Source organism: Synchiropus splendidus, chromosome 9 (assembly GCF_027744825.2).
Source record: "Synchiropus splendidus isolate RoL2022-P1 chromosome 9, RoL_Sspl_1.0, whole genome shotgun sequence".
NCBI classification, from domain to species: Eukaryota; Metazoa; Chordata; class Actinopteri; order Syngnathiformes; family Callionymidae; genus Synchiropus; species Synchiropus splendidus.
Window position 1 is genome coordinate 7,666,330 of NC_071342.1, and position 15,238 is coordinate 7,681,567.

Below are 15,238 nucleotides of genomic sequence, written 5' to 3' on the forward strand. Positions count from 1 at the left end.
CTGAAGCTTCTGCATCACTTTCTACAGCTGGATTCATGGGAAATATTTCATAATAATGACTGAGGGCATTAAAATAGGACGGTCAGTATGTTTCATGTGAACTTTTATGAGACATATTCAAGCATGATCACGTGCGTGAACCTTTGAAACACTGTCCGTAGCATGGAGATATGAGAAGCATTGCTTCTCTTTATTAAACTGCCCTAATGTCTGTGAGACATAAAAGATCGATGGCTCAGAGGAAAAACAAACATGACATTCCTGGACAGAAATAGATGAACATTTTTTTTCTCATTCCGCCGGAGCAGAAATGAATGTTTGCTCGAGGGAAACTGGGATAGCGTGTCTTTTGCCTCGTGATTCAAATATCAACATTAAGTTCTGAACAGGTCACTCATGCAGAGCGAGAGGAGCAGGACCATTTAGTGAGATGGTTTCGCAAGGGTTGTTGGATGGGAGACGCTTAACTCTAAAATGATTTTCACGTCCTGATTCTAAAAATAGCCATTATAAAATAATCCAATGAGACGAATGTAATATTCTAGATGTTCTTCATTGTCCACACGTTCTTGCTGTAGGCACCTTGATCCCAAAGCTCAGTGCCTTTCTGTGCGTTTTATGTAGATGACTTGACAGTTTAGAATGGAGATGCTTGGATGAGAATCAGCTCATTCAAAATCCATGATTCATTCATGTGTTGCCAACTTGTTAACTTGCTGGAATCTGAGGACTTTTCCTCGTGCTGACCTTTTCCATGAAAAGCTCTTATTGCTGCCATCGATTTTGTGCCACATTATGAAGAATGACAGGGCGCCATCCCATGGCTTAGCTCCCCCATCTTTCTTTTATTTGGCGTGCTGCCCACGGTGTCAGGACCTGCTGCGGAAGGCAGGGGAAACTTAAAGTGGCAGTGCTGTCACATTTATTTCTGCATTTTATCACCTCATGGGGGATACAAGTTCGGTTCACCCGCTACCCGCTAATATGCTGCCCTCGTCATAATCAAATGTTTTTGAATCAAATATTTCCTTCTAGGGCGACATGATACCAAAGTGACTGTCATGCTTCTGTGCCTGGCGTTTCCCAGATGCGTGTTCTGTTTCCTGTTTTTTGTTGCGTCACTTCCTCCCCCCAATGTTGCGGGCGCACAGTTGAGATCAATTCTCTCATCATCCTTCCCTTCATCTACTCCCTGGTTCCTGTCTGTTGGGCCCGATGGTTCTGTCATGGTAAGGGGACAAGTGCTATAGTCGTTGACGGTGAACAGAAGACTCCAAACAACGAAAGTAAGTTTTACAGAGATTTAATATGCGAACAGAAAACAATGAAACGAGGGCGTTGCCACCAAAATTTGAAGCGAGGAAACAACACACAGGGACGAGGAAAAACCTGACGCAGAAAAAAACAGGCGAATCAAAGTCAAGCCTTAAATAACAGGGAGAACTAAAACGCACTGAGAAAAATTCACGAGACCCAAAGAAAAGTGGTGGTGGTGGAATTACATACACACGCGAGGGGGAAAACTAACTAGAGAAAACAAAAGATGCAAATAGCAAAATCACACACAGAAATGCAAAACGAAAAAAAACAAGAAAAACAAGGATTGACCGAAGAAGGCAGCAGATCAGATACAGTGGTACCTCAGTTCTCGAGCACATTCCGTTCCAGAAGGCCGTTCGAGAAGCGAATTGTTTGAAATCCGAATCGATTTTCCCCATTACAATGAATGGAAAAAGAAATAATGCGTTTCAAGGCTTAAAAGAGGCTTTTGTAGGAGTGAATGTAGAGTGTCTGCTGCAGGTGCGCTGTTCGTCTATGTGTGTGGCCGCTGCATGTGGGAGGGGTTGCCGAGTGAGTGACGTCTCTCCAGAAGTGAAGAGGTGCCCGGTGCGTGTCCAGCTCTGAATGTGCGCTTCTGTGCAGTTTGGCTGTGACAAAGTCATAAACCAAGTAACGCTCTGTCCCAGACTCGCCTCATCCCTGTCCCAGCTCCAGCCCACAACAGGACATCAAACCCTGGAGTGTGCGCTCCAGCCTCGGAGGTGTGGAGAGCGAGCACCTCCCCTGTGACACTCTACCACGGTCCAGTGCGGAGACAGGAAAGGTTTTACACCTCAATATGAAGAAAAAACAGTCAGTAAATGTAGCTAACGGGACACGTCTGCATACAGAGGCTGCGTTATACACAATAACAAAGAGCGTTGTGGGTCAGCTGATCGGTCCACACACGTTATGTTTTTTCCAGCTTTTTTCCTTTTTTTTTTTGAACTCCGATTGGTTTGAATTCCGGGACGTACCAAAACCGAGGTACCACTGTATATCAATAACACAGGAAACAATGGCACGAGAGGAATAACTTTACCGGTGGATGCGAAGTATCAGTCCGGCCCAACAGACAGAAACCAGGGAGTAGATGAAGGGAAGGTTGATGAAAGAATTGGTCCCAGCTGTGCGCCTGCAACACTGGGGCGAGGAAGTGATGCAACAAAAGACAGGAAACAGAACACACAACAACTGGGAGACACCAAAATAAAGACAGAACCGACAGAGACAGAAACACGACTTTGACAACTCACTGTAAATATGAAGTAGATTATTCTTACAGAACAAAAGCTAAGGGGGATACATATTCATGTTACTACTGGCGGAATGTATCCTACTGTGTTCATACATTACTCAGACGTGGCATGAACTGTAATAATTTTATCCTCTGTTCTTTTATAATTTAAAAGGGATACACATTGTGACAGGAATAGAAAAAAAGAGTGGATAAATGACTTTCATGACTGACTCAGACACATCTGTAGAGCTGCCTTGTGAAATGGGGAGACCCCCACTTGCACTGTCATGGCGGTTGATGTGAAGTCAGTCTCACTCCACTGTTCTTTTGTTCCTCCCACGCTTGGTTGCTTAATCACAAGGTCTGGAATTGTGCGCGTCAAGTTTGTGTCTCACTCAGACACTCACACACACCTCGGTCGCAGATTCATGATATATGAGATATGTTTATAGAAAAGATCTTCCTCTGTTCTCTTCCGTCAAAACAAGTTGTGACTGTTTTTCCTCTCCATCTTGAATAAAAAAATAAAAAAAAAAGTTAAATTTTCGCCAGTTAAATCAAACCCGCATCCATTAGAGAGAGGAGCTCGAGTGGATCAACGTGGAAAGTGAAATATCTTCTAGAACTAGTTGCACGTCTTGCGGCAGCTCTGCAATTAAAAAGCCTTTAACTCTCAGTCCGATGCTTCTGTAAAATGTCTTTGTTCAGCTGCCACATCAGCAGCAGCAGCAGCTGTGGGTGGAACTTGTTTCAAATTATTTTTAAAAATATCCTTCTGTGTGGGCGAATAAAGGTGTTAAGATTGGACAGACTCATTGTTGAGCGTGTTACGACGAATGTGTTGAAGACCTGTGGATGAACCCAAAGAGGGGAGACTGTCGGGAAGGTGCATTTTTTCATGCCTAATTTTAATTCAAGCTTCAATGTTGCTAGGGTCAAAATGCAAAACATCTTTTCTTTTTTCACTGTGAAGCACCAACATTCCTCAGTGTTTCAGTTTTCAGGTGAAGCACTGACGTCGCTTCTCTCTTAAAAAAGGTGTCATGGGTCTACATGCATTGTGGGTAATATAGATTTTAGTGAAAATATGATTTTTTTAATTGGTATTGAATTTCACTTTGAGACAACTATAAGTGTTTCAACCTCTTGCCGGCCACTTGGAATTACTTAGCGGCCATATTTGGGCCTGGTGCCTTGAGTTTAACACAAGTAGTGAGTGTATATCTTTTTTTATAAATTGCAGCTTCTTCAACACATATGTTTACAACCAATATTCTGTACCTTTTCAACACATGGTACTTGTGCTTGCTTGGAGTGTGACGTGGCTTCACTTTTAATTTCTCTTAACCCAATATGTGCGCTTGTTTTACAGAGAAAAGCTATATTTAGGAGCGTCTGCAATTAATGACCTTGATATTTTGTTTCTTTTGTTATGATGATTTGATTATGATCAATTTCCAATGGCACTATTGAGCAAGGCAAAAATACTAATAATTTAAAAAGGTAATCTAAAGTGTTGTGGGTTTAGAGGTGCCAATTTTTAGATAAAAAAATGGAAAAAAGTATTGAAAATTCTTTAAAAATTTTACCAAAAATATATCATTTGAGTTGAGGTAAAGCAAATGAGTGATGTCAAAAGTACCAACATATTGTTACATGACAAACAAAATCAGAAACCGAAATGCACATGCCAGCACCAAATGCATGCATGTGCCAGAGACGCGAGGATGAGATTCATGTTCTTTGAGAAAACAGAGCTACGTGAACTTCAAAACAGCTGCACAAACATCTCCATTCAGAGCTGGGAAACATTTATGGCTGCAATGATTAGTCGACGTCATCGATAAAGTTTTGTCGACGTCAAAATCAGCGCGTCGATACGTTGCGTTGCTGTAAACACACACAGGCTGCAGGATGGGCATTGGTTCCTGACTGAGGTCCGACTCCAACTGGCCACCGTCGCTGTGCGCACCAGGCTCGGCGTCACCGCCTCAGTCACAGTCACGGAGGAGTACGAGCGACGTCGGGTCGTAGTTTTCAAAAGGTGTGGCTTCATGTTGTTTGCGAAGATAACGTGTCTTAAGGATGAGCAAACCCCTTCGACACCATGGTAGAATGATAAAGAGTGTTCCATGTTTGGTCTGTGACGCCACACACTCACGAGCTAACAGCTAGCATGTCGGTTAGCACGGAGCTAACTTGCTATAAGTTGAAGATGTAGTGAAGTGTCCTCGGTTTCTCCGCTCCTCATAATAATAACCAGAACTGAACTGTGGAGCGACACTGAACACATCGTTTCAACACATTATTCAAATACGACCCTTTGATGTGGATCTTGACCAGACATTGATGGTATTAAATTCTTCTCAAGGACCAATGAAGACCTCAGTTTTAAAGAAGTGGAGCTCTCTGTCGACTGGTTTATGCTTCATGCTTCACAGGGTTAATACATGTCGCTGGATTGTAAGGACTTGAAACAGGTGAAGGAAGAATGAACTAACTTGACAGCCAGGGTTCAAAATCTACAGCATTTATTTGATTCATTTCACCAACTGCACCAATTGAACATGTAGATATCAAAAATAAATAGACGTGTGCCTCTCTATAGCTACATAGTTTCACGGCAAATCAAAAACAACATTCTGACGGTGAGCACAAAAGCATCATGGCGTCTTGTATCATGAGATTGCACATTTGCTACCACATTCATGTAGTTTACCCTGTATCACCTGACAGAATTAGCACGGGCCCCCGCGGCACTGTGCACCCGAGAGCGTGGCGGGCTTTTTATCACAGACAAACACAACACAGATTTACCAGAAAGAAGGAGGGAAGGATTTAACCTGGTGTGTTTTGATTAAATAAGTGTGAAAGGCACTTAACAAGTCTGGCCTCAGAGCTACGTTATAATCTCGAAGAAGCCGTCTGTGCCACATACTGCCATGTATGAAGTCCTCTGTTATTTCACCCGAAATACACAAGCCTGGCTTGGGAACCAGCAGTATGTGTTCCAGCAAAGCTTTTTTATTTTAAGAGCTCCCGTGAGGAATGAAAGAAGAAAAAAAAAGGATGCGAACTTGACTCTCAAACATTTTGGACACATTGAGTAAAACAGCTCTCGTAGTGGTTTTTCTTCACAATAATAGCTGTGTTCTTTTCATACTAAAATTCACATTTCAAATGGAAACACAGAAAAAACTATTTGCAAACACCATGAAAAACTACAACCAAATATATCTAGATTCAACCATTAATATTGACACCTATTTAAAAATCTCTTAAACTTAAGTAAGTTTTCTCTTGTTGTGGCACTACATGAGCATTGTTTTTAGGTGTGAAAGATGTTTCTGGTTCAGTTCAGCTCATAACCTCCACGGGTGGAGCTTCTGAAGCAGCCAGGCTGTGAAGTTTTGCAGTTTAGCTGGCCTCATGATGTCATCTGCTGTGTAGCTGATGTGGTCCCTCATACAGCTGACACCAGCAATTCTCTCTGGATTTGTTGCCAGTGATGTGGCTGGGGTAAATATCTGATAATCCAACTAAATGCCCACCCCAGAGGTAGAAGATTTCTACCCCAGAACAATCATCTTGTTCAGTGAAGATGGAAGAATGGAGCTTGAGAAGGACTGAGAGATCAGAAGAACATCATCCAACTGCAGCCACAGATGGGTGTTTTTCTTAGTCACATCAGTATCAGGGTCCAGGGTTAGGATTAGGGCGAAACACAAGGTTAGATTATGCCTTCTTACTGGCATAATCTCCGAGCAAATGACCACTTTGTTTTCCATACTGGAAGGGGAAATGACATCATACCCGTATGCCTTGCCAAACTGTTTGCGACTGAATCCCATTCCTGTGTCATGATGTAAAAACACCCACGTTGGACCCTTCTCGATCGGTGAAGCATCCTAAACCAAGAAAATCAGTCTGAACTGGTGGGAAAAAGATGTGCCCGAAACATGGGAGATACAAGCAATTAAATTGAGCTCGCCCAACACCATGTCCATCTAATGAACTGTTCTGGTCCTCAAACCGAGAAGACAGTGGGAGGGTTGTCTTCACTTGCTCTCTTCAAACCGCTATTCACCACATTGTTTAAATTCTCACACGATCAATGACTTCCACATGATAGTACTTCAATAGTTGTTCTGACCCTGATACTAAACACAGTAAAACACTCTCCATGTTCAGTCAATATATTTACTCTTCATCCTCATTCAGTGAAGCAGTAAGCAGTGGAACAGTGAAGCTCATGATGACCCACAACAGAATGCAGGAGTCATGACATAAATACTTTCAGCAAAAAAGCGGTTCTGGCTTCATGTTAGCAGCTTTATATTCCAAAATGCAGCCTTGGATAATCCATGCTTCACTTCTGTCTGTCACTAGAATGATTGTTCACTTGGTGTTTTTCCTTATTTCTACAGCCAGAAAAGCCAGCCAAGTCCTCAACTGATGGGGATTAATAAATAGTAAGAAAGCAGAACACATAGAGACAGGAGCCAAACTGTAACAGTCAGTGTGACGTAAAATCATTTGGATCTGGACCCTGATGTGGTGATGTGGCTGATCGATGCCTTCGCATCAATACCTTGATCCTCGAAAGGAACGTGACAATCGTGATTAGAAATATCAACACCGGCACAGTGAAGAAATGGATTTAACATTAATTGTGAAGGCGTTTCGGACGTCACTGTTGGCGGTCACCATCCCCAGCACGGATACAATCCCTAAGCCAAATCGACTTTCATGCGACGGTGGAAAAAAACGTCACGTTTTAGAGGTTGTGGAGAGACCAAACAATCTGGTGGCTAAAATGCTTTCACGCAAGAGCTGCGAGTTAAAATCCCAGCAGGGGTCCTTGTTTTTTGTCATTGTCATTTGAATAGATGCAGTCTTTTATAGAGGCGTGTGAATTAGCTTCTTGGCAGAGGTATGCACTGTCTCAGTTCTTCTCTAGTTACCCCCACTCCTCCAGTGGCAGATGTTCTATTGTTCGTTTGTGAACTGCAGAATAAACTCATGTACTTCAATAAACCTTTCAAGGTTGGTAACAAACAGGCTGAGCTATGAGTGAGATATCCACTGGCTGAAAACTTTTAAATGCAATTTTTAAGTCATTGAACTGCCATGCTGTGGCAGGGTGCGACCTGTCTCTGTGCCTCTCTGATTGATTCAGTGTTTGAAAAGCTACATTTAAACATCAGTCAACAGGAAACTCTGTTCTTCTCTAATAGCTTCCACAGACTTGACAGAGAGGTTGGTTTGGTGTCTGTTCACAAGGTCATAGCCTTACGATAATCTAGCTTCACCGCCGAGCCTCACTAGACATCCGGCTTGTTCGACGTTGGAATGTTGTTTGCAGAGTTCGTGTGCCTCCGACTCGTCAAGTTCTCCAACCTGAGTGATGCCGAGTTGAGCGGAGTCCTCCTCAGCAGCTTGTTGGCCAGTAGGCTGCAGGTCTTCTTGTACTGGTGTCGCAACAGTGAGTAGACAAATGGGTCACTTGCTGCTTTGCTGTAGGCCAGACATTTGGACAGAACCCCCCAGTGAGCATTTATGGGTCCCGGCGAGAATAGCTCCACAATTCTGCATCAAAGAAGAACAAAGTCAGAGCGGGTATGATATCGCAGTCAAACACCCAAATCTCATATCAGCAGAACTGGAGTGGAAACAGCACCCCGGGAGACGGGTTTGTCATATAAGTCAGTTTTTCCACTTCAGTGAAATGTCATCACTGAGTTCGGCCGGCAGTTGAAGCGATGTGTGCCATTTTTGCAGGATTTCATGGGCTTCCCTGTAGGTCCTCTTTGAACTGGCAATGATATTGTCAGATGAAATAAAAAGTAGGCATACTGCTGTCACTTTTCTTTTTTCATATTAGTCATTGGGGTTATCATTCCCCCCGGCAAGGAGATCACGTTTTTCTTCGCGTTTATCTGCTAGCTAGCTCAAAGTTCTGGACGCACTTAAATTAAGTTTTCTGAAATTCATTAATTAGACAGAAGAATAAATGTTGTTCTGGTTTCAAGACGAATTTGAAGGCTTCTTCAGTCATTTGGATGGCTTCTGACTGCTGCTGCTCATGCCTTCGCAAAACAAACAACTGAGAACATGACTTTTTAAAACACAGCAAGCAGTCAAATCACTTGCGGGTGTTGGTAAAATATTTTCTCCACTGCACAAATTTTCTTCTTTTCTTTTCCGCCAATGGATGGTGACGTTTCAGACGTTTATGTCTTCCATTTACAGTCAAAAAAAACGGTTCAACCCATGTGTTACAACTCATGGTTGATGTGTTGAAGGAGAGAGACGATGTGGGAGCTGTATTAAATAACTAACATCCAACTACTTTCTCTGCTGTTTGACAACCCAGGACAGCCATCGATCGCATAGATGATGTTATTCCAGTCCACCTACTAATCCTCCAGAGCTATACTGAGCAGCGGTTAGCAGAGAGTGCTAACGTGTTAGCACAGGGCTGCCAATTCTCTCGTATCCAACATAAACCTCTGGCAAAAGAGGCTTTTGTCAGGCCTCACTTCCCATCTGTCACTTCCAAGTGATTTACAGTAACATGTAGAAATACTGTGAATGCAGTCTGTGGTGCGCTCGCGAGAAGACACTTTGGAGTGATCTTCAGCTAGGTGAAAGTCCTTGGTCTACATTTGAGAATAGCTGGTGTTTGAAAATAAAGACCTGTCACGAGCATTAAACTTGTGTGTATGATCAGTTGCTCTGTTGTGCACAAGCTTCCCAACTGGTCACCAGGAAATGGATATGATGTTGAGATGTGATCTTGCCACTGTCAGAATGTGGGAGAAAAAAAGATTATGGGGAGAAATGAATCCATTTTTTTTTTCAATCCCTACTGTCTAGTCACCATTGATGTTGGGCTGCAGTATTAAGACAGAAATGTAAATAAAGCATTTAGAAGTCTGATCACAGCATGTTTCTTTAAGTCAATGGCACATGTATTGGTAACGATATATAAAATAATGATAATATAAATCATGTCTATTTTCTATTGCAACATGCTTATCTGTCGTATATCATATATTGCATTTAATGTTAAGATTTTGACACAATTTTTTCTTTTCAGTTTATCGAACACCTTCAAAACACATGAGCACTTAACATGCTGTATCTAACCTAAATAACGTTGCTTACAGTAGCTGTGCTGTTTGTTTGAGTGGACACTGGTCACTTACTTAAACACTTATCTTAAACAACTTTTGTTTACATTTTTGCATGATGCATTATAATAGCTTATTTCAACACATGGGCTTCTCCTGTTTTTTTGACACCATCAGTGGTAGACAGAAATGCCAGTCAGCCCCGCCTCCAGAAAATGTGACTCAGGAATTTAGGTAAGCTAACGTAACTGTTTGTGTCTACAAAGCAACATGTTCACCACAACTTCGAGTCATAGAAGAGATGTCAATTAAGGTTCAGAAATTTGGATGTTACAGGATGTTACTGTCTAAATCAGTGGTCGTCAACTGGTGGGTCGGGACCTAGAATTTTAACTAAATTTCACTGCAGTCTCAATAATTTGAACATACAATTTCTCTTCAAAAAAGTTCAGTGGATTTCCGTGAGGCTGGCGGTGGGTCCCAAGGTCAGAAGTGATGGAACTAAATGGGATCTGATGTGAAATGGCTTCATGTTTTGTGAACTTCCTCATGTTTTATTTTTACCTTTTTGACGGACAGATCATTTCCTGCTTTCTTATACCATGCAGTGCTCTTAGCGATTCCCTTTTTAGTTTTAATGAAAAACTCCAGGCTGATTAGTTGACCTTTAAGGAGTACTGAATCACCTCCTGTTTCCTGTCATGAATCTCACAAAGTTTGCCATTTGCTCACCACCAATACTAGAGATAATTGGGTGCAATGATGGTCTTTGGTATCGCTGACACTTATTGGACATGTTGAAAATTAGCAATTAAAATAGTGTAGGCTAACAAGACGTAGGTGTCGACATATGTCACGTCGAGGCACACCAAAGTGGCGAGCGGTAGGAAATGAAGCGCAGTCTCTTTTTATACCTTTCTGCGGAAGATTATATCACTCACCTGGTGATGACATAAGGGGTGAAACACACCACAAACGTGCCGATGAACGTGCTGATTTTCTTGGTGGCCCTCTGCCTCCTACGCTTCTGTTCATCCAAACATTTCTGGCGAACACTGCGGCAGAACATGGAGTTTTATTAGCCACCCAGGGGGTAAGATCAGACACATGCAGACATAATGAAGCTCGTGGGGAAGAAAGAAAAAAAAAGAAGAAGAACATGCTGGATGGACTCAGAGATCACAGTCCACTGGGTTCAACAGAGAGACTCATGCCAGTGAACAGAGAGTTCACAGGCAGGGGCGCCACTCAGATGTAATGACATACAAGTGTGCATGTCTGTGTTTAATTGTCTGAGAGGTAATGCAAATGGCTCTTTGTCTTCAACTGCTTGTTCTCACCTTGAGCCAGGACAAAGGTAGTTATTATTTCCAAGCCATTTCAAGCATAAATGAATATGTATTCAATAATCACTTAAAAATCGGGCTTTTTTTAAATGATGTTTTTAAGATTTCTTATGACGACACTTACAAATAAAATGTATTAACATGTCACGATATAAACTGATGATCATGCCCATTAACTACAAACGTTCATCTTCATCATTGACTTGATCTACTGGTGATATTGTGTCTATTTCTTCATGCTATCAGAATCAAATTCTTTTCACTTTAAATAAAGGTTGGCTCATCACTTGGACTGAGCTTCAGGTGATTTCAACATTAACCATACACCAAAGTGTGTGTAACAGGATCTCTGCTTATCATAGGTCCAGTTGTGGGGGCAGCACCTGGCACAAAGAAGCCCAGACCCTTGAGGAATACTGTGGTGTTTGGACGCCATGTTCAGGGTCTGCCCCTCCCAGAGGGTCATGTCCAGTGCACCTAACTAGTGAGGGGGAAGCCTCACTAGTTAGGTGACTTCCTCATGTGGTCTGTCAAGCTTGCAGTCTGCCCTTCCCTCACTTGTGAACAGGACTCCAAGATACTGAAGAGTATCACTGAAATAATTGTTTTAAATCGCACTAAAAGACTACCACACGCATGCACAATGGAAGCGGGGTTGAGCAGGTTGTGCTGAATGTGTTACCCTGGCAACCCTGGCTGGTGGATTAGTGGTGGAGAGACTCGTATTAATTGGTTATGATGTTGCTGTGGAGGTATTAGAGAGAAATTATTATTTTATAATTATGTATTTAATTATTTATGCATTTTTTTATATTCAATCTGGGAGAGAGAGGATTTTAGAATATGAAACTTGAGCATGGGAATGAATAATAGTATAATATGTGAGAGTAAATTTGTTGAATATTGAACCTTAAAAACACATTAAATAAAGTTATAATAAGATAGACATGAGGGCATTGTGACGTATTTAAATACGATCTACACGGATTTATCAGAGAAAATGACAGAAACATTGCAGTCGTAAATAGAATAAATAACTTGTGCAATAATTTAAATTAAAAATATGTTTTTTTTTTGTTTTTTTTTTTTTTTTACCTCGGATGAATATCAACCAGCAGCAGCAGCGTCTGCATGGTGATGACGTCGATGCGTTTGCAGTGGAACCTGGCCACTTTCAACACTTTGAGATAAGTTACACACATGACGACCAGCGTGAGCAGGAAAGTCAGCGCGTGCAGAAGCACAGTGAAGACGATGAACTGCAGTCCGGATGATTTGGCCCGGCTGTTGCAGAGGGTGCAGGAGGCGTAGAGGTGGTGGAATCCGATCCAGGATCTCCACGCAGCCACGCAGGAGAAACACAGCGAGTGGATCCACGTGTATCCCAGAGCCATCGCCGCGTCCCGCCGCCGCATCCGCGAGTGATAGCTGAGCGGGAAGACCACCGCCACCCACCGGTCGATGCTGAGCGCTGCCATGCTCAACATGGAGTTGGTGGTGAGAAAAGTGTCCAGGAAGCCCGTGACCAGACAGAAGAGCCCCCCTTCCGAGCGATCCGGGCTGACGAGACCCACCAGCGTCAGGGGCATGTTGGACACGCTCAGCAACAGGTTGCAAAGTGTCAAGTTGAGGATGAAGAGAGCGGGGACTGGTTTGCGAATCTCCGCGTTGTACAGATAGCAGATCAGCACCACGACGTTGGAAAGCAGAGAGACAATGATGATCCCCAAAACCAGCGCAGACAAGAGGACGTCCGCTGAGTGCATGGCGCCTCCTCCTTAAATAGCCGCACTTTTGGCAAGTGCGTCCCGAGTTCCCAAGCCAGACATTATCCGGAGTGAGGACGGAAACTCCTCCAGCGTCTTCCCCTCTGCCACTCATCCACACAAAGAACATGCATCCGAGACTTTGGCTCGCGACCTCGCAGCTGGAGCGTCTTCCTCAGATGCGCCCTGGCGCAGCGCCACGCGTTAATCTGAAGGAGCGCGGCAACATGTGGCGGCAGCTACTTGTCTCCTCTCAGAGGAACGTCAATGTTCGATTAAATCGGTTCGGTGTAAAAATAGCCGCAGACCCGCAATTGCGTGGCAGCTGGTTGGTCTGATGTCACGAGCGTCGGAATAAGTGTTTACGCACTGATTCTCCAATCACGCGTGTCTATTCAAACCAGATTCCTGGCGTATGTCAGGAGGATTCGAGGAGTCAGAACTGAGCCTTCCGCCTTGCTTTAAACAGACGTCACGATGTTCCGGCAGGGGTATGGAACACTTACAATAAATCAGACGGGAAGTTACAACAAAACAAAGTCTTCCACAATATAACCTGGGTCTGGTTGTAGGAGCAACAGCCAGCGCAAAGACAGTCTCTCTGCTATGTCCTGGGTCCGCCCCAGGACTTCCTCCCAGTCAAAGTTACTCAGGGTTCCTCACCAGGGAAACAGCTGATGAGGGTCCCATCTCAACTGGCTTCCCTTTATTCAGAGGGAGGAGGAGAGTTCAGCCACCTTGTATCCGTGATGTTGTTCTCCCAGTCACTTCCAGAAAGCCATTGGTGGCAGTGGGAAGGGTGAGAGTTTCGCCACAAATGTCAAGATTCCGTGAATAAGGATCCCTTCGCTCCAGCAACCATGGACAAGATGTACTGTACTACAACATTGAGATCAAGGGCTTTGGAGTTACTGGAGTTGGTCTTCATCTCAGTGGCTTCACATTCCTACCTCCACTTAGTTTAACCTGCCATTGGTTGGCTTTGATTTGATACAAGTAACACCTTCCCCTCAGTAATATTGACCTGTGCCATACTAGAGTACACTCAATATAGAGCTGGTGGGTGTGAGATTTAGGCTAGATTGGTAGTTGTCATAAATCAAATTTCACTCACATGAAACGTGGTCAGTTAAGATTTAGAAGCCTCTGATTCTGTTTCTGATGATTTTTTTTGCAAAAAACTAGAGGTGAAGGGTCAAATAGCCACCAGTTTTCCATGTACACCTGGCTGATGTTTAAAAGAGCCATCATGTGGCAGCTGAGATTTATGGCTGCTATATCCTCCGTCTCCTTATTCATTGCTCCAGTTCACACGAGTCCCATTAAACACTGCCAAAGATCATCATAGATCTCAGTCCTGCTATTCCAATTAACAAATTAACATTAGTCTAAAATATCATCCAGTTGAGATTAGTTCCAGGAATATAATTAAAAGCCCAGATGTGATCTCCTGTTTTAATTGAAAGAGAGATTTCAGAAGGAAAGAAGTGTTAGTTATAACGGTCCTGGCATCCATAAATTACCAGTAATGACAATCTGCCAATAGTGACTATGAAAAAAAAAAAAATCTCATTAGTTCTACAGAGATATATTTTGTACCTCTGCCCTTCTTCAGGCGGCGAAAGAACAGATGGTGAAACTTCATTGGACCTTTTTCTTTGGAGTCCAGTCTTGGCATTGTGATGAAGTTCAACTTAATTTCATGTCTTTAATTGCGCTGGATGAAATATAAGGCAGAGAGCTAAAAATAACCATCCACAGCCTCTGCACTCCTCCGTTTGAAGTATTGCACAGTATATTGGTCTTTTTGAGATTCCTGGGACGTTTCCTTTAACTCCACAAATTCATTATTTGCCGTTGTTTACAGGTGAACGCTTACGGACGCTCAGAACTGCCAGTGTGACTGAAACATTTTTGACTGGCCTGTCTCCCTTAGAACATATTGCAAACTGGTTTTGGCGTACTGCAAGACGCCTAAGCTGAATGCTACAAACAGGACCCTTTCCAATCGTGCCGTTAGGTGTGGGCATGTGCAGTTGCACCAAAATTCCACACGTAAATTGTGCATGTAGCGGAGTGACTCACCTGCCGTGGTAATAAAGTAGGCACATGTATTCATTTATAGATGTCACTGTTATGTATTTATTCTGAACATTCTCATGATCATCCATCCCCTTTAGTCTGTGTCTCATGACATCAAAACATCATGATCATGATCATCAGCATCAATATCAATATCATGATCATGATCAAAACTGCTTGTGAGATGTTTATTTTTATGCACTTCATGTTTGTTTTAAAAGTCCATCTCATTTCAGCGGAATTCTGAAGCATAACCAAGGCAACCAGAGAGTGTTTGGGGACAGAGAGGACACGGCTCAATTTATGTTGTTGGCAGGAGGACGCTGCTAATAAAGCTGCAGCTGACTA

General features: G+C 43.0%; 1 protein-coding gene across 1 annotated transcript; it reads right to left on the reverse strand.

The window, feature by feature from the left end:
* Positions 1-7,394: 7,394 nt before the first annotated feature.
* LOC128765123 (G-protein coupled receptor 26-like) lies at positions 7,395-12,808 on the reverse strand. The gene is made up of 3 exons (XM_053875581.1): positions 12,138-12,808; positions 10,638-10,751; positions 7,395-8,149 (listed from the first exon to the last, which is right to left on the reverse strand). The coding sequence occupies exons 1-3, from the start codon at positions 12,806-12,808 to the stop codon at positions 7,885-7,887; spliced, it is 1,050 nt and encodes a 349-aa protein (XP_053731556.1). The 3' UTR covers positions 7,395-7,884.
* Between the last annotated feature and the right edge of the window lie 2,430 nt (positions 12,809-15,238).

Excerpts from the sequence above, each read along its gene's own strand:
- LOC128765123 (XM_053875581.1), bottom strand. The coding sequence starts at position 12,808 with ATGCACTCAGCGGACGTCCTCTTGTCTGCGCTGGTTTTGGGGATCATC. Across the intron at positions 10,752-12,137 it reads CTGGTTGATATTCATCCGAG|TGTTCGCCAGAAATGTTTGG; the intron begins GTAAAAAAAAAA and ends GTTCTGCCGCAG. Across the intron at positions 8,150-10,637 it reads ACCCCTTATGTCATCACCAG|AATTGTGGAGCTATTCTCGC; the intron begins GTGAGTGATATA and ends TCTTTGATGCAG.